At 46.9% G+C, this 19689-nt stretch overlaps 4 protein-coding genes across 4 annotated transcripts; 1 reads left to right on the forward strand and 3 right to left on the reverse strand.

The window, feature by feature from the left end:
- Positions 1 to 7484: 7484 nt before the first annotated feature.
- On the forward strand, positions 7485 to 7913 carry ACHE_70707S (uncharacterized protein; the record flags this gene model as incomplete). The annotated part of the gene is made up of 1 exon (XM_043283069.1): positions 7485 to 7913. One exon carries the CDS (start codon positions 7485 to 7487, stop codon positions 7911 to 7913), a length of 429 nt encoding a protein of 142 aa, XP_043140386.1.
- Positions 7914 to 11437: 3524 nt separating this feature from the next.
- ACHE_70708A (uncharacterized protein) lies at positions 11438 to 12103 on the reverse strand (the record flags this gene model as incomplete). The annotated part of the gene is made up of 1 exon (XM_043283070.1): positions 11438 to 12103. The coding sequence occupies one exon, from the start codon at positions 12101 to 12103 to the stop codon at positions 11438 to 11440; it is 666 nt and encodes a 221-aa protein (XP_043140387.1).
- A 1693-nt stretch (positions 12104 to 13796) lies between these two features.
- On the reverse strand, positions 13797 to 14930 carry ACHE_70709A (uncharacterized protein; the record flags this gene model as incomplete). Its single annotated transcript, XM_043283071.1, has 1 exon — positions 13797 to 14930. The coding sequence occupies one exon, from the start codon at positions 14928 to 14930 to the stop codon at positions 13797 to 13799; it is 1134 nt and encodes a 377-aa protein (XP_043140388.1).
- Positions 14931 to 15851: 921 nt separating this feature from the next.
- On the reverse strand, positions 15852 to 19340 carry ACHE_70710A (uncharacterized protein; the record flags this gene model as incomplete). Its single annotated transcript, XM_043283072.1, has 1 exon — positions 15852 to 19340. The coding sequence occupies one exon, from the start codon at positions 19338 to 19340 to the stop codon at positions 15852 to 15854; it is 3489 nt and encodes a 1162-aa protein (XP_043140389.1).
- Positions 19341 to 19689: the final 349 nt, after the last annotated feature.

Consider the following 19689-nt stretch of genomic DNA (forward strand, 5'->3'; position numbering starts at 1 on the left):
GGTTGGAAGAGGAACAACCCCACCTGCTCAATCCAAACCCCTGAGGGCACAGTGGAGATTAAACCTCCCCTACTCAATGAGGCGACACGCTGGCTGGGAATCTGGTTTGACCGGAAGCTCAAATTCAGAATACATACCCAGACACTGGCAGCCAAGGCAAAACTGGCCGCTAATGGCATACAAGCCCTGGCCAACACTGTACGAGGAGTCAAAGCCCCCCTACTGCGGCAAGCAACAATTGCCTGTGTGGTCTCAGTCTTATGCTATGGGGCTGAGGCATGGTGGCCAGGACGGCACAGACCAAGGCAGAGCATTTCAGGTGAACAAAAACTGGTATCTAATGGGGTAGCTGCACAGCTAGCCTGCCTGGATCAGGTGCTCCGCAGTGCGCTCCTAGGGACCCTCCCAGTTTACAGGACCACCCAAACAGCAGCACTTCACCGGGAATCGGCTATACCGCCTGTGGAACTCCTCCTCAACCAGAGACGGCGCGGCCTAGAAGTCAGAGTTCAACAACTGGATGCCCGACACCCTCTGTACCGCCGGGCCATGCACCAAAAAAAGCCGACACATCAAAACCCGCTTCCGCCGGGCCATCGACCCGGCAAACATCCATCTCGTTGAACAGATAGATCCACTACTGATGAGCCCCTGGGATATAAATCCAGAGCCCAAAGAGCGGCCAATTGCAATTCCGAAGACACAGTCCAAAGAAGCGTTTAAAAAGTGGCTAGAGAGCATCCCACCTTCAGCAATGGTCATATACACAGATGGGTCCAAAGAAAAGGAGGACACTGCTGCAGGCGCTGGCTGGGTAGGCTACTGGGGCACCAGTACGATCAAGATCCTCTGTGGGCACAGGAAGCTCCCCAACCAGGAGGTATTTGATGCAGAGGCCCACGCGGCCCTGCTTGGCCTACAGGCGGCCCTCAAAGACCCCAGAACCCGATACGCAACAGACATATACATCTGCCTAGACAACTTGGAAGCAGTACAGCAACTCCAAGGCCAACCCAAAGGATCAAGTCAATCAACATTCATGAACTTCCAAAAAGCCGCCCAGATTTGGCCACACTGCCCCAGAGCACCTGGCATACAATCAGGCACAGTACAGGTGAAATGGGTCCCTGGACACACAGGCATCAAAGGAAATGAAGAGGCGGATAAGGAGGCCAAGTTGGGCTGCCATGCTCCCTTTGAGTTCCCTCTACCACCTGCCTCAATAGCAGCCGCCAAGCGGGCAGCCCAGACAGTGCACTGGCAATGCTTTGCACAATTCTGGGCAGAGAAGGCCCCCAAACGATATAAGGACCTTGGTATAGGAATAGAGAAGCGGCCACCAGAGCTCCATCTTCCCCGAGCAGCTCTGGGCCGCCTCCTAGCAGCCAGAAGCGGGCACGGCGACTTTGCAGAGTACCATGAGCGCTTCAAACATGACAATGCCCTGTTGACATGCTCATGTGGCCGCAAAAAGGAGCCCTCCCACTTCTATTTCTGCCGAGAGGGTCGCAAAGCAGCGGCACATCCTTGGGGCCAACAACGAGTAGTGGATATCCTCACCAAAAAGACCGGTTTCACTGCATATGCAGATTGGCTGGATAGATCACATTTCTATACTGCCATCTGTAAACGCCATTAAGATGCTAAATGTGTCAAAGTTGGGAACCTCTAGGGCTTACCTCTGGTTCCCTCCTCTCCTTTCCTCCTTCCCCTCCTCTTCCCCTTCTTCCCCCCCCCCTCTTCTTCTCACTTCTCCTTGTTTCCATATCAAGAAAACTCGAAGATGCCTAGATTGCTTTTAACAGCTGTGAAAACCCAAGCAGCTCCCCGCGCGGGGAGCTACCTGTATTTAGATGATAGATGGTAGTTTAGCTAGGAGATAGGCAGTTCCGATCTGCCCGTCGTATGTCCCGCACCGGGACCAGGGCTTTTCCGCTTCCGAGGCTCCCAAGGAGCCGTGGAGGCGTGGAAAGACCCGACCCTCGACGTTAAATAGAGACACACACACACACACCATCAGCCTGGTATAGGTATACAAGTATACTATGAAAACATCATACCAGGAAAAGGGAGGATATATAAGAACACTCATTCATGTACTTAGCTTAGTTCTTCGCGATCAATACAAGTCAATCAGCATTGGTTACCTTCTAGTTTCTGACTCGTCCGCACTTAACCAACAACCCAGTATACGTACTCGGTTGGCCTTGTTTCTCCATTCGATTACCTTTACCGTTTCTACTTGTTGATTATCTTACGGAGCCTGGAGGGGGCGATATACCCATCAACGCATACGACATACCGGACCGGACCCGGAGGGGCATTGAGCATACGATTACTTGGGAGACACTTAGGGTAAGTGTCCAGTCTCGAAATACAACTAGCTAGAACCCTAGGTACGACACGAGAGAAGCCAGGTTGTGACAATACCCACTAGTTGATCCTTCTGGCCTTGCCACCAGAGCTCTGCTCCATACAGGGCTACTGACTGTATCACTGCAACTTGGACCTGGCGAGCCAGTCCTGGAGCAAGTCCATGACTCTGGCATAGGCATTGTACCCAGTTTTCCGCAGCCCGTGCCTTGTGCATACAGGTCTGATAGTGGGTAGACTGCGACATATCCTCATCCGCGGATACCACTTTGCTATCCACATCCAAATCCGCACGGATTTGGATATGACTCAGGTATCCAAATCCAAATCCAAATCCGCGTGGATAGGATGCGGATATCCGCATGGTATCCGCATTTGCACAATTCTCGCTAAATTAACTACATTCAGGCTGTCATGTGATGCATAACTCGCTGATTCAGATTCGTAAATATCAGTTATTTACGCCTGTTCTGATTGTAATAGGATCAGTTGGCACTTTTCCATTGTCCTCCTTATGAAATTTTTGAAAATGCTTAGGTATATTAGACCCTCTGCATTTGAAGTAATTCTAGTATCTCAAATTACAGGCGAAGTGGTGGTAGCTACTAATGATTTAGATATTAAAAGCTGACCTTGGGTGTTACAGGTGAAAATATATATTTACTGCTGGAGTGTGCAGGTGTATCCTCTACCAAGAGAACTACTCTCATGAAGATTGATTTAGGGGAACATTTGCCTGAATAAGATATCAAGCAGTAGCAGGAGCTGATTTTTATATATTTCCAATGCCTAGTCCATATAGTTCAATATGTAATTGTTGGAAAATCAAGAAAATGGGAACTTGATGATTTTATCGTGAACTTTGCGGATCTACATGGATAATTAATGGATATCATGCGGATAATCCAAGGATATCCATATCATATCCGCACTAGTGTTCATTTAAACCTATCATAATATAGAGCGGTACTCCATAATAATAGATCTATCTACTCTACATGTAACTCCCTGCAATAGTCAATGTCCCCTGAAGCCATGTTTAAATCTTTCTGTGAGTCCCTCACATTTTGCTCAGTGATAGTTTCCTATTTACACATTTTTCAATATGTCACAAAACCAACAATCTCAGTTTTCTGATTCTTTCTATGATTCTGACTTTCTTCAATCAGACATTATACAACCATTCTCTGATAGTCAGCAAACCATCCTTTCTGCACCTGATTCAGACTTCACTTTTCCACCACCACGACCTCATGCTCCTGATACTCTTGCTCGGGTTGGTCCTAAATTCCGCCAGAATTGGATTCTTTACAGCAATATGGCAAAAACCGACTTTGTTGAATGGTGGTTAAAAACAGACTTTGGATCAAAGAGGGAGGTGAGGAATACAATACATTGGGATGGTAGAAAATCATCCAAATGCTGGGAGCAATTTGAACAAGTTGCACATGAAAAGACTGGCGAGCTAAAGGTCATGTGTAAACGCTGCCATAATATCCTTGTTCACCCACATCATCGCCGTGCAGGATCATCTCCAATGCAAGCACACCTCAAAGGATCTGGCTGTCGCAGTCTAATACCAAGAAAGCGAGGTGTTGATCAGCTTCTACAGGACTCAGTAAGGCTAAGTGCTGATATAATTCTTTTTCTTACTTTAAGAACACTAATAATGTTAATAATTTCTAGTCACATTTATCCGCCAAGAGAGTGTTTACCCCAGATCTATGGATGGAAAAGCTGCTTAATTTCATCACTATTGCACGGCTTCCCTTCTGTATTGTTGAGCATCCTGAATTTAAGGACCTTGTTGAACTTGCACAGCTTGCCCCATCAAGACCAGATATCCCTTCCACCACAACTATTCGACGCCATCTACACACAATGGTTAAAGAACGACAACAAAAGCTGCTCCAGAGGCTTCCACCAGGAGGGAAGCTTTCAATTGCACTTGACTGCTGGACATCTCCCTTTTGCCAAGCATTTATGGCAATCACTGGCTATTTTATTGATCAGGAATGGAACTACTGTGAGATCCTTCTTGGCTTTGAGCCGCTTTATGGAACCCATACTGGCAGTAATCTAAGCTCAGTCCTCTTCAATATTCTCCAGGAGCATAATGTCACTGACCGTGTGCTATCAATCACAACTGATAATGCATCGAACAATAACACCATGATGTCAAGCATTCAAGCATCTGTTCAGGCACAAAATCTTAATAGTGATACCATTATTATCCGGGTTCCATGCATTGCACATGTTATTCAGCTGAGCTTGAATCAGCTCCTTGGGAAAATGAAAGCAAACCCAGTCAACGATACAACAGAGACAGAATGGTCAGATGCATGTACACACTCCCTTCATACAAGATATCAGACAAAGGAGATTGCAGACACATTAAACAAGGTATAATATGCTCTTATCCTCTACCCTAATATCTAATAACTACTAACAGTATTGAAAGGTTCGGAGCCTTGCTATCTTTATCAATGCAAGTCCACAGCGCCAGGAAGCATTCCTAGATCTTCAGACCAAACAGCCAAAGCTTGTTCCTTACCAAGATGTTCGTACACGCTGGAATTCTACATTTTTGATGCTTCGCCGTGCCAAACAACTGCAGCCTATTTTCGATGAATACTGTATGATGCATCAATATCTCCATTTCAAGCTCAATAAGGAGGAATGGCGCCAAATTGAGTATCTTCTTTGGGTTACCCAGCCTTTCTTTCAATTCACCACTGCCCTTTCAAAGACAAAGGATGTTACTGTTCATCTGATCTTTGGCATTTACAATAAGCTGTTTGACCACCTTGAGGCATCTATACAGCAGCTTCAGCGCAAGAAAGTCCCCTGGAAGAAGACAATGCTTGATGCACTAGAAGCAGCGCGGTCTAAGCTCTCTGATTACTATGGTAATACAGATAATGAGCTCCATGGTGATATCTTCACAATTAGCACAATTATGGCTCCATCAAACAAGCTTCAGTTCTTTTCCACTAAGGATTGGGAGGATGATACAATTGACTATTGTGCACGATACCGCAATAGCCTTGACAACTATCTTGAGCGGTATAAAAAGCAGCTTTCTGATAAGCACATACTGCCAATGCATCAACCATCTACAAGCCCTACTTCTGAGCTTGAGATGCTACTTAACTCTACAACCCCCAGATCTCAGCATTCACAAACAAGAAAGAATAATGATGAGCTTACACAATATCTAGAGAGAGGTCAGTGCTTATTTTATGTCTTGGATGATTATGACTAACACTAATAGCAGGTCTTGTTTATACTCCTCCAAGACTCTTCTGGAAAGAGCATGAGCTTGAATTTCCAGCACTATCAAGCCTTGCTCGGGATATCCTTTCTATCCCAGCTAGTGGTGCTGGTGTTGAGCGCCTCTTTAACTCTGCTCGTGATATCTGTCATTATCGTCGAGGAAACCTCAAATCTGATACAATCAAGGATCTGATGATGTATATGTGCACATCAAAGTTTGAGATTAAACAAGAGGAGCTAGATTTGATAAAAGAGTATCTCTCAGCTGGTGAAATTACAGGCATTGAGGAGGAAAAAGCCCTCTCTCAGCCCCAGGAAGATTTGGAACCAATAAGCGACAATGAGGAAGATGATATACTATATAACTCACAGCCTGCAGCACCTAGTGAGCGTGCCCTAGGGAAACGATGCAGAAGCATTTCTTCTGAGCCAAGGGATGAGATAGACCATGAGCTTGATGATGATGATGGTGATCATCCTCTACCTAATATACCAGAAGAAAAGAGTAGTATGCAGGCACGTTCAAGAAGAGTTCAGAAACAGCCAAAGATGCCAGCTGGCTTTGAAATTGATAGATACTAGTTCCTATTAGAAGAATTACAATAAATTGAGTTATGACAAAAGTTCTCTTCGATCCAATATCAACAAATGTGAATTATTCAACCAGTAGACTTTCTTACAACTACAATACCATTTAATACTGCCAAGGATCGCATAAATTATGTAGACACAGATTCGTCAAATTTGCACTGTTTACATATCCACATGGATATCCAAATCCACATGCGGATAGCAAATGCTATCCAAATCCATATCCGCACGGATATGAGGATGTCAAATGCTATCCAAATCCGCAAATTTGCGGATTTGGATATGTATAATTTGGATATTTTGCGGATCGTGTCGCAGTCTAATAGTGGGCTTTGAGATTCAGCCCAGAATCAAGCTGTCACAACCTGGCTTCTCTCGTATCGTACCTAGGGTTCTAGTTAGTTATATTTCGAGACTGGACACTTACCCTAAGTGTCTTCCAAGTAATCGTATGCTCAATGCCCCTCCGGGTCCGGTTCGGTATGTCGTATGCGTTGATGGGTATATCGCCCCCTCCAGGCTCCGTAAGATAGTCAACAAGTAGAAACGATAAAGGTAACGAATAGAGAAACAAGGCCAACCGAGTACGTATACTGGGTTGTTGGTTAAGTGCGGACGAGTCAGAAACTAGAAGGTAACCAATGCTGTAAGACTTGAAAATTGATCGCGAAGAACTAAGCTAAGTACATGAATGAGTGTCCTTATATATCCTTCCTGGTCGTATCCATGATATGCTCGGGTCTGATCCTCGATACGCTCCGAGCGTGTCGTTGATATGTTCTCTTCATAGCCATGATAAGTTCTTGGCGTATCCCGGATACGCTGGTGATCACGTGATAGGTCTGCCAAATATCAAATTGATCCTTGTTCCTTCCTGCATATCCACCATCAACTGTTATCCAATGATTCCATCCTAACCCTGTATCATCACGTGAGGCTGATACGGCAAGGTCTGTAACATTACCTCCCCCTCTTTCAGGCTTTCGTCCTCGAAAGTCATAAAGCTGCGGCATCCCTCAGGTAAGCGCCTGGCTGCCCAACTTCTTTTCATCTTCTTTTGCTGATTCATTATGTCCTCCAGAACTGCAGTGCGCAAGAACGTGTTACGTCAACGTATTGAATCCGAAGGTTTTCATGTGGTTATCCCTTGCGATCGTTGTGTGCGTCTTCATAAGGTCTGCTTCAAGTCCGAGAGTTCCGATCGTTGTAGCGAGTGTGTTCGTGGTAGTGGGGTAAAGTGCGAAATGTCCAAACCAACTTATTCCGATGCTGAATGGCAGCGACTGGTGAAACTTCAACAACAAATTGCTGAGGAACGGCGAGATGCTCTGGCTAAGGTGATGCGTCTTGAGCGTCAGGAGTCTTTGCTTCGTTCTCGTGCCGGTGATTTTATCGCTCGCGATTATAAGGAGATTGCAGAGTTGGAAGATCTTGAACGTCGAGAAAAAGAGGAATCTGAACGTCTTGAAAAGGAACGTAAGGCTCGTGAAGAGCAAGAGAATCTTCAGAAACAAAGAAAGGACGTTGAGTACAATGCTCAACTGGCATCAATGTCTGATGATCCTAGTTTGACTCAGATGCTGAATTCCCCTTCCTTCTGGGAGAATTTCGACTCTGCTGTCGCTGGTGGTATTCCTTCACCAACTGGTGGCAACCAGTCAAGTTCGCAATAGGTTCCCATGTGTTCTCAGAGGTATCGTACCCTTTCCATTTGATCAGGTAACATGGTCGTCCATTGACTTGTCAGTAATCCAGAATTCGTTCAACTTCATATTCATCATCATCGCTTTCGATTTCGATATTTTCTGTTGGCATGGCGTTTTTCGGTGCTGGTTCCAATAGCGAGATGTGAAATACTGGATGTATGCGCTTCATTGATTTCAGTAGTTTCAAGCGGTAATTCACTGGTCCTGTTTTTTCTTCAATGGTGAAAGGTCCAATCTTCTGGTGATCGAGCTTTTGACTTGGTTGTTTCGTTTTGATATTTCTGCGGAGCAGGAATACTTTCTCCCCCCTTTTTAAGGTAGGTCCCTCTCCATGGTGCTTGTCGTAATATATAGCCGCTCGTAGGTTCATGAAATCGATGTCTCTTGATAGTTGGTGGTGTAAGTTCTTCAGCTTTTGAACTGTCTCGTTCGCTGCTTCTGATGTGGATTCTTGTGGTCGTGGCTTTTCATATAGCACTGGGTGGTATCCATAATTGGCGTAAAATGGCGTTACTCTGAGTGTTGAATGCTCTGCATTGTTGTATGCAAACTGTGCCATGGGTAGGAATCTAACCCAATCATCTTGTTCATAGTTGATGTAGTGCCGTAGGTATTGCTCAATTGTTTGGTTGGTTCGTTCAGTTTGACCATTTGCTTGTGGGTGGTAGGCTGTGGTGAGGCGGTGCTCTATACCCATCAAGTTTGTGAGTGTCGTCCAGAATTTCGAAGTGAACAGCTTGTCTCTGTCTGATGTGATCTTCTGAGGCATTCCATGGTTGGTAATGACATGCTTCAGGAATATCTGTGCCATATCTGCTGCGGTCATGGTTCCTTTGGCTGGTACCAAATGGATATATTTGGTCATTCGGTCTGTGATGACTGTGATGGAGTCATATCCTTGTGATGTCGGTAACTGTGTGATGAAGTCGATGGTAACCCATTCCCATGGATGTGTTGGAGCATCCGGGGATTGCATTTTTCTGTAGGGTTGATGTCTTGCTGCCTTATCTTGAATGCAAGTTTCACAGTTCTTCACATATTCTTGAACAACTTTTTGCGTGTTTGGGAAATAGTAGTTTCTCATGATTTGTTCAGCTGTTTTCTCTGTTCCCAAATGTCCATGGAGTGGAGTGTCATGGTGCATGCTGATGATCTCATTTCTCATGCTCTTTGGCACATAGATGAGATTGTGCAAGTACACTAATCCATTGTCATCAGTGGTCAATTTGTTGTTTTCTGCTGAGTTTTCAATCATATCCTGGATCATTTTGTCTTTTTGTGTCTCTTCAACAATTTTCTTTTCCAAAGGTTCGTTTGAAGTATGCATTGTTGCTGCTAACACCTGGTGGTTATAGCTGATGGTTCCGTCTTCGTTGGTTTTCAATATCGCTGGATTGATTGTTCGGTCTTTGATCTCATAGTCTGGTCATCGACTGAGTGCGTCTGCCTGTCCATTCTCATTTCCTTTGCAGTGGATGATCTTGAAGTCATATTGCGATAGTACTTCAGCCCATCTGGCCTGTCTTCGGGTCAACTCTTTGGTTGTCGTGAAGAAGGTCAGGTTCTTGTGATCTGTCTTCACAAGTACAGTGTGTTGTGCTCCTTCCAAATAAACTCTCCAAGTCTTGAATGCTACCACTATAGCTAGCAATTCTTTGTCATGGATGTCATAGTTCAACTCTGCTTGAACTAGTTTCCTTGAGTGGAATGCAACGGCTCGTGGTTTTCCATCTGGTCCTGGTTGAGTCATTCTCATACCAATGGCGTAGTCTGATGCATCTGTTTCAATCGTGGTTTCCTTTTCTGGGTTGAACTGCACAAGTGATGGTGCAGATACAATTCTTTCCTTGGCTTGTTGAAATGCTTGTTGTTGTTCTGGTCCCCATTGAAACTCTTGTCCCTTTTTCAACAATTTGAACAGTGGCGTCATGAATTGTGAGTAGTCCTTCAAGAATCGTCGGTAGTAGTTCACAAGTCCTGTAAACTGCTGAACTTCCTTGGTGTTCTTCAGTTCTGGCCAATCCAAGATTGCTTGAACTTTGTTCTTATCCATCTGGATTCCCTCTGTAGTGATCCAGTGTCCTAAGAACTCGGTTTCTTGAACATGGAATTCGCACTTCTTCAACTTCAATCGTAGCTTTGCTTCCTCAAGTTTTTGCAGTGCTTTCTTGACATGCTGCATGTGTTCTTCAAAGGTGTTGGAAAAGATCAGAATATCATCAAGGTAGGCTATCACAAAGATGTCGAGATACTCTCCGAATACCTCATTGATGAATCGTTGAAATGATGCTGGTGCGTTGGTAAGCCCAAATGGCATGACCAAATATTCATAATGTCCGTATTTTGTTCGAAAGGCTGTCTTCCATTCTTCTCCTTTTGCGATTCGTAGTCGGTTGTATGCGTCTGTCACATCAAGTTTTGTGAACCATTTTGCTCCTCTAATTCGATCTTGCATTTCATCAATTCGTGGTAATGGATGTCAGTCCTTAACAGTGATGGCATTGAGTGGTCGATAATCCACACATAATCGTAAGCTTCCATCCTTTTTTGGAACGAATAGGACTCCATGTCCTGCTGGTGATGTTGATGGTTGGATTGTTCCTTTCTCCAGTTGTTCGTTGATGCATTCTCGTAATGCCTTTGACTCTTTTTCTGACATCGAGTATATTTTTTTGCATGTTGGTTCCTTCCCTTCCATAAGGGGCATTCGATGATCGTGTGGTCCATGGTCCGGTAGTTCAGGTTGTTCAGGCTGTTTGAACAAGTGCTGAAACTCAATATACTCCTGTGGAATCTGTGGTTCCTGAGTCGTCGCTGCTAGCTCCTTATGGTCAATCCATTCCCATGAGCTTAGCTCTGAGTCTGATGCTTCTTGGTTGCCGTAGACGTCGTGGACTTGGGTAGTAATCCTTGGGTTCAAAGTGAACTATGCAGTCGTCTTCATAACAAGCAGTCCAGTGCATACTTGAATGCTCTGGATGCAGTAGATATCCTCTGCATGCACAGTTCCAATCCCAACAAGGACAACTGTCGTCATATTTCCTAGGTCGTTCTGGGAAATAATGCGCCATTTTCTTCCGATCATAGTGTTTTCCACATGCATGGCTATAACACACAATCCAAGGTAATTGGTTGTGCTTTGGGTGCTCTCGATAGTGCACGCAATCACACCAATCATACTTGCATGAGCTGTGGATGGGGCCTCATAGTCGTTTGGTCGTGATGTCTCGTAAGTATCCCCATAGTTCTCCATTGTTCTGTCCACAGTGGTGGCACGTGTATGGGTGCTGGTCGCATTTCTGTAGGTGCTCTTCCCAAGTTTCGTTCGTTCGTTCCCAACATTTCAAGTTCTGATGTGGGCAGTATGTAATCAATTCATTGAATAGTTCCTTCAATCCTTTAGAGAGCCTCTTGGGGTTCTCCTGAAGTGAGATAACAACATCATCAATGAAGTACGCGGCAACGTCGGTATTCGTTTCTTCATCGGCTTTTCATTGTTCCGTATATCGCTTGGACCATAGCTGTTGCTTCGAAATAGGGCCATACACACTGGACTTCATGTATCCCTCATTGTCTTCTGCCAGAATCTGTTCTTCATGTTCTTCATTTCTGGGAGTTGCGTTCTGAGGTGTCTCAGGTATCTCATGGAGTTCCTCCACGTTGGGATCGTGGCCATTCCACTGAGTACCGTACTCTTCGTCAAGGAAATCATTAACTGACCAATCTTGGTTGGGCAGTTCGCCGAGTGATTTCTCATGAACTGGCTCGTTGATGGCTTTTTTGGACCCATCCGTCCTTATATGGGCTTTGTCGCTTCCGCTGTCGGATCCCACCATCCGTTCATTGGGCCAATATTCTTCTTCACTTGAACTCATGATCTCATCAATTTCCTCTGTCGTGAGGGTCGTCTGTTCTTCCATCAACCTCCTCAATGGGCTTAGGTTGGGTACAATCATAGTTCTGGATCTCCATGGTCCTCCATGCTCATCCGAAGCCTCTTGCATGTGCCATCCAGAATCATTCGTTGCTCTGAGTTCAGGGTTCACAATTCCTGTGGTGTCATACGCTCCTCTCTCCTGGGTAGCGTGCAGTTGCTTATTATCGTTTCGTTGTTGCTGAGGCCTAACGTTCTGTCGTTGCCTGCATGCCTTCGTCATGTGGCCCGGCTTTCCACATGTGAAGCAAAGTTTCTCTTTCCTTCTTCATTCTCTTTCCTTGTCGGATACAAAGGGCCTATGCTGTGTGGCATCCAGCTCCATTGGTCGTGGTCCATAGGGATCTTCATACCCTTGGCTTCGTGGTTGAGCTGGTCGTTTATCGTTCGATCAATAATGGCTCGTTCGGGGGTTTCCTCTGAAGGTGTTCCCATATCTTGACTTTTTCTGTCTGACTCTAAGGTCATACAGGGTGTTGTCAATCTTCACGGCTCGTTCAAAGAGTTCATTCAATGAAGTCGGTCGTTCCATCCAAACCAGTTTCTCCTGAATCTCTGGTTTCAACATTTCTTCGAACTTCGCAATGTACATCGTTTCGTCCCAATTCAGATGGGTGATGATCTGCTGGAAGTCAGATACCAACTTGGCTACTGATCCTGTCTGTTTGAGTCGCCATAGCTTCCGTTCAGCATTCCGCGTGGCGTCAATATCTCCAAACGTTCCCTGGAGACGCTTCTTGAATTCAGTGAAGCTGCTGAAAACCTCGGTGGTATTGTCGTTATGGTACTGTTCATCTTTCTCCTGGAAATCGCGCAAGGTAGGTTCAAACCAATCAAATGCTGGTCCAGTCAAATAAGTTGCTGCAAGTAGGACTTTGTCGGATTCGAAGATGAGCTTGCTCCGGTTCATGCGGACATACAAGTCCAACTGAGTGATGAAGGGTCGCAACTTGTATCGAGTACCATCAAAGGGTTCCGGTGGTCGAACCTTGATAGCTTTGGCTGACTGTCGTTCTTCCAAGGTAGTGATGCTTTCCTGCAGCTGGCTAACCATTCCAAAGAGCTCTTCATAAGTCGGCGTTCGTCCTTCAGATCCACGAGAGGACCTGGGAGTGGTGTTGCTGTTACTGTTGTTGGACATGGTTGCAGTTTGTGTTTTTAAGTCAATATAGTCTCGAAACCTGACTCGTACTGACTGGCGATCAATGTGTCACAACCTGGCTTCTCTTGTATCGTACCTAGGGTTCTAGTTAGTTGTATTTCGAGACTGGACACTTACCCTAAGTGTCTCCCAAGTAATCGTATGCTCAATGCCCCTCCGGGTCCGGTTCGGTATGTCGTATGTGTTGATGGGTATATCGCCCCCTCCAGGCTTCGTAAGATAATCAACAAATAGAAACGGTAAAGGTAATGAATAGAGAAACAAGGCCAACCGAGTACGTATACTGGGTTGTTGGTTAAGTGCGGACGAGTCAGAAACTAGAAGGTAACCAATGCTGAATGACTTGTATTGATCGCGAAGAGCTAAGCTAAGTACATGAATGAGCGTCCTTATATATCTTTCCTCCATATACTCTCCTTCTACCTTCAAGAGGTATATCTAGAGTATAGCCAATCAGTGCGTCGTACTTCATATACTCAGCGGTATACTTTTCCAAGTAGTCAGGACGGTATACAGTCACGTGATATGGTCGCTGATTATCATCCCGATCCCGGTTTTCCGTGCGACTATCCTAGTCCTTCCTGCGCCATTCTCTCATGAACTGATATCCAATGATTCTGTCTTGACCCCATACCATCACGTGAGGCTGATACGTTGGGTTCTGTAACAGTTACCTTCTTTCTTCCTTCCTCATGTCAATTATCCTCGTCGAGAGCTACCTAGGTAGAACCCATGAGTTGGATGTTCCATTATCCTAGTAGAGCGCCGTGACAGGATCCGCCTGCCGAGCTGCAGTGACCAATAGGTCTTTATAGTCAGGTAGGAGCATAGAGCCTAGGGTACCTTTCTCCAAAAGGATTGTGATCGCTCCAGTGTTGGTATATCCTGCGTCCACTACCCGGATGAATGCTGGGAAGCGTGCCTTTGCTACTGCTCGGTTGATGGCCAGAATGATATCCTCTCTCTCTGATCTTGGGGCAGCCTTGCCTCCCTCCCGGCGAAATAGGAATCTCCGTGCCTCTTTGGGGGTGTCTTTGGCTGGCTTAAGCTTGGTTGGATCAGGCTGGCTAACTGCAGCAACTGCTTGGATTTGCCGGTTCTTCTGCTTCTTTTTGGTGACCTCCTGCCATTCCTGCCCTCCAGGTCTAGTGGAAAGCAGCGTAGCTAGGTCTGAAAATGTGGGTTGTTGCCTTGACTTTTGGCTTGTTGCTTCCCTTATCTTGGGGACCTTGCTGCTATTGTGTTGGTTCATTTGGCTTGATTGGGCATTGGTTGTTGTTGGTGTGTCTTGCTTCATTGGTTTGATTCGTTGGATAGTGTTCTGGGCTTCTGTGAGCTCTGTGCGAAGCTTGCTAACTTCCAGTTCCAGCTTTGTGACCCGCTCTAGATAGAGTCCTTCATGAACCTGCTGTTCTGCTCTCCAGTTGGACAGCTCCTCTGCTAGGTGTGCCTGTACCTGTTCCTGGACCATTTGAAACATTTCTTGTTGTTGGTTCTGGGCTGCTTCCAAAGCACCCACCAACACCTGGGCGTGTTTGCTCACATCTAGTAAAGAGGTTTGATGCTTTGGCCTTCCAATCAATGTCTTTTGTAGACTCTTTCGTTGCCTGATTCCGCTTCTGGCCTCACTGGCCCGGCTGGGGGCCCGGCTGGGGGCCCTGCTGGATCCTCTGGTTTGCCAGTGTTCCTGGCCCTCATTTTCATCCATGCTTGCACTCTCCATGCTACCTTCATTGAATTCAGGTTGCATCATGTTTCCAGATCGCCAACGGATTGGCGTTGGGGTGACTGGCATATCTTCTGTTTCCGCGAACTGGGAGGCCACGTTGTCCACTCCGGGGGGTGACGCGTGCGATATACCACCACCACAGAGTTCCTGTGCCTCCATGGTGGTTTATAGGTGCCTAGAGGCCCCTATCGGTCAAATGACGCGTGATAAAGACGTGTTTTCCTTGGGTGCTGATTTTGGTGTTCCAGGCGCCCACTTTACGCATAGTAAATCTCTACACGTAGATGAACGATTTAGTATGGTTATCTTATTGAGCACCGGCTTTAGTTAAGGGCTGCTGAAATTATTGGTCTTGTATGAAAGCAAGTTTTTTAGTCGTTAGAGTGTACTGTTATGCCGTCCATAATTGGTTACAGGGGGCGTCAATATAACCTGCATCATAGAAGTTTTCTGATTATCAAGTTTTTTATTATCTTAAAGCATCACGGTCATCGGTTCCACTCAAGTGGGTACCAATGTAATGACATCTTAAGATCAATTGACTAGATATTGGCTATGAAACATGAGAAGCTAAGATGCGATAATTTTTTCGTATTTTGCCAGAGGCATTAGAAAATTTCACAAGAAGAGCGATGCAAACTAATGGTAGACGTTTTCTGGGTGAGTTCAAGGATGATGCCGCTTGTTGGCCGCGCGACCGGGGTAAGCTTCGGTGAGTGATTGCCAAATATCACGCAGCGCCGCACAAGACAAAGAAAATTCGAAATGCATAATCTATGCATTTGATTTGCCATAAGGATGTTGGCTGTCGAGTTCGGCCAATTTTTGTAATATCTATTCAATTTACTGTAGAGGTACGCACATACATTCGACAGGCAGAGAGGGATTTTCCCTTCAGGGCTCCTTGACGCATGTACTAGTGGTGTAGACAGAAGCGCTTTTGCATTGGTCTGGTATTGATGTAGCAAAAAGCACCCGTCTTAAGATCGAATTTTAAGACATATTAACTTTGAAGAAAGATGTGAGATTGGTTGAATTTGATCACAAGTCCAAGTTTCCAAAGATCGTCTCCTTCCTTTCCTAAGCACCACCGAAGACCAGAAGGCTTTGAACATTGACTCCGCCGAACCCACGCTGGCGCAACAGTTCCCGGCCACGGTGAACAGGGAACTCGGCCACGACCATGACGCTGACATTCTCAGCACCGATGCCAGCTTTATCTAAAAGCTGTAGCACCGCACAAAGTGTCTTCCCCGTGGCAAGCACATCATCAACCATCACCACTGAGGCGCCTCTGGGGATCAGATCCCGGCCCATCTCAATCGTCTCTTTTGAATTGTCGGATGTTGAAGACGATATATGTGATGTAGACTTGAGGACCGAAACAGTGGGTGGTGGGAGTTTGCCAGCTTCGCGAATTAGCGCCAAGGGAATATTGATCCGCGAGGCCAACGCCGACGCATAGACAAAGCCACCTGCCTCACAGCACGCTACCACGTCGACTTTTGCCCAGTCACCGGTGAAGTGAGTCTGCAGCAGAGATGTGCACAGGGCCAGCCCACCCAGCTGCTGGGAGATGTTCAGCACATGGCGGAACTCGATGCCCGGGCGTGGAAAGCCAGGTACTGGGTGCACCATATCGGCCAGTCGCTGGAGGTCCTTGTGGAAGAAGGGAAGCAGATAGCGTTCGGCAAACCTTTTTGCCGCCTCGTTTCCGATTGTGTCATTATCAAAGATGAAACTGGGGCGGTATTCCAAGGCCGTCAGTTTTGATCCGCCACTGTTGTTGTCCCCATTGTCGTCACCATCATAATCACCACTGTCACAACCTTGGCGAGCACGCCGTGACTGTTTGTTAGCTTTGATGCGAACCTCAAGCAGTCTGCTGTGCGGTACTAAATGCGACAACGCTGCGACCGGCGCCTCATCTCTCACCCCAGTGATTAGCAGCACATCCACATCTTCAGCACCTCGCACCACCTCTAGAAAATGCTCTTCTGGCAGCCGAGGTCGATGCTGCACTTGATGCTGGAAGAACGCTGTCAACTCTGGCCGGTGTTGCTCCTTGTAGGCACGGTCCCGAAGCAGGCGGTCCAGGTCGGCACCAGTAGCTGCCGCGTATTCTCTCTTGGTTGCATCACTGATGCTGACTGCCCGTGCCCTGAGGCTTTTGCGGGCGCATGTGAGGAATACAGAGACCCAGATGTCGGCACAAAAGTCCTTACCGGCACAGTTTTCACCTGTGATAAGAATGATAAGCCTCTGTTCAATTTGCGGTTTTGGGAGCGGGCAGGCGTAAGCCAGCACATTGTGCGAGTCCGAGCTGTGCTTGAGATGAGCCAGGCGCGGCCAGTTCAGTCCAAAAGCCTTGGTCGCCAGCGCGGCGTCTCTGGGGTCCGGCCCGAGGTCTGCACTATAAACTCCGCTGCTCAGGGGCAACAAGTTCCTGGCAACATTGTATACCCACTGCACGGCAGCTTGAGCGACTTCGGTTCCATCCTGGTCGCGGGGCCAGACACCAGTTATCACACAGGCAAAGTCCCAGTCTCGACAGCCGAAAGCAGTGGCATCAGCCGCCACATCGCCGACCGCCCCACCACCTTGCAGCAAATGAAGATAGGAGAGTGGCGAGGGACGAGTCTCAACGGCCGCCACCAAGATGTCGGCGATGTTCAATGCTCCGATATGTTTTAAGAATAGACATCTCTTGAATGAGGACGTCCTGCCCTCGCCATGTCCGCTGTGCATCCCGGATATGTACATCTCAGCCTCAAACAAACCAACGCCGTCCACAACCTTGAAATTGTTTTTCTGTCCCAAAACCGTGTCAACAGGCCCGGGCGTGGGCGTGGGTGTTTCAGATGTGAGCCTAGCTGTAGAAGATTCGAACATAGTCACTCCGAGATGCAACTGGCCTATGTCCCAGTAAAGATATGCGTCTGCAGAACAGTTGCGAGGAAGCTTCCTGGCGATAAAGTTATCAAAATCACTAAGCTTGAGCCGCGCCTCATGGTTGTTACTTAGCGGAACAACCCAATTTCGAGTCAAGCAGGTCGGAGCCACATAAGCCTTGAAAGTCACGCTGACTACAATGCCAATGTTAGTCCCGGCCCCTTTTATGGCCCATAACATATCACTTTCGTTTTCTAGGCGCACAGCACCGGCCGGCCAGTGTTGGCTTGGTACATAGCCAATGCAGAGGGCCTCACTAGAGTTGACGCTAACCACCACAGCACCAACGATGGCATCGCACGCGAGCCCGTACATCCTAGCCAAGTGCCCGATGCCACCTTGTAGCCACAGCCCCGCGCCCACGCTTGGGCGGGACCCCAAGGGCACTGTCATGCCTGCTTCCATGGTCTTACGGATAATATCCCCCGTTTTGCAGCCGGCCTCGGCAACGATCAAGGAAACGGATTTGGAACCGGATTTTCCTCCGCTATCCCCGGCCGCAAGAATGTGCACTTTGTCAAATGCGGCCATGTCAACCGAAACGACGTTGGACCACAGACAGTGGCCGCTGTGACCTCCACCAATGACTGTCAAGCTGACCCCATGCTTCAGAGCCCATTGAACGCACTGTTGAACGTGTTGGACTTCTGTCGGCCTAAAAATTGAGGCGGGATGGTGAAGGCGAGCCTCACGGTTTTTAACCACCTTGTTCCCCATCGACAATGGCACCTGTGCCGTCAGCTCCGGCAATGTAGTCGCATGTTGGGTGAAGGCCGCCATAACATTTGGCGAGCTGAACAAGAGGTGGTCTGGATGGGCTTTCTCGCGACGGCTCAAGGCGCGGCACACCTTACGCCATTCGACTCGAATAGCCTTGTCCGCCTCCACACCCTGCATGACAAACCCTGCCAAGAAAGGAGCAAAACAGTCCAATACCTCATCGTTATTTGCTATGCTAATGGCTCCGGTAGGGAAAGAAGCCGTTCGATGGCACACTAATCCATCGAATTGTAGAGTCCCCTTGCGATGGAAAACCACCACCATTCCGCCTTCGGGCCGCTCAACAAGCATTTCCAGCGCCCGTTCAATGAACTTGGCTTTGGGCTTCATGCCATACATGCTGTGACAGGATAGTATGAAGTCAAATTTTTCTTCACTTTCACGCGTACCGGTACCAGTACCGTTCTCTGTCTTTCTGTTCAGAGCGAATGGGATTCGATGGATGTCAGGCGGGCTTTCGAGACAGGGCAGCGGGGAGTCTGTCTCAGAGGTAGTGCAAAGAAATTCTTCCACCCTTGTAGCAAATAGGCTGTTAGGCTCAAATGCAACGTATCTTTTGACCTTCCGTCTCAGACGACCGGGCAAATATCCGAGTACGCTTTTTGGGCCAGGTCCAATTTCCAGCACTGATATATGGGTACGCGAGTCGAAGAGAGGGGCTAGCAGCTGAGATAGTTGAGGAATAATGAAGTCTTGGTATGTTATCCATCCTAACCCTTGCAGCAAGATATCGAAGCCAGCGCTGTATTGTGTGTCTGACAATGGCTGCTTCAGGGATGATTCCGTTGCTGTGGCTTTGTGCACAAGAGCAGACTTGAGAGATTTGAGAGTGGCCATGTCAATTAGGCATGAGTATCAATGACAAATATGAATGGAGAGTATGGTTGGCGAGAATGGTTGATGTTGTGATAGACCTTATGCAACAAAGGTTTTATTGGCAGGCAACTAACTAGATGCAATACCAGCATATAGAAAGAAAGTAGAAACGAAGGAAGGAATGAAATGAAAAATGAAATAAAAAAAATCAAAAGGAACTCCCTTCGTGCTCCCTAGGTCTTTGCCCTATGCCCCGCTAATATAAAGACAAAGGAAGCAAAGGAAGCAAAGGAAGCAAAAAGCGTAAACAAAGAAAATCGCTCTATCAGCATACTTCGCCGTGCCATTCTCCTTCTTTGCTCAGTAAGCA

Source organism: Aspergillus chevalieri, chromosome 7 (assembly GCF_016861735.1).
Source record: "Aspergillus chevalieri M1 DNA, chromosome 7, nearly complete sequence".
NCBI classification, from domain to species: Eukaryota; Fungi; Ascomycota; class Eurotiomycetes; order Eurotiales; family Aspergillaceae; genus Aspergillus; species Aspergillus chevalieri.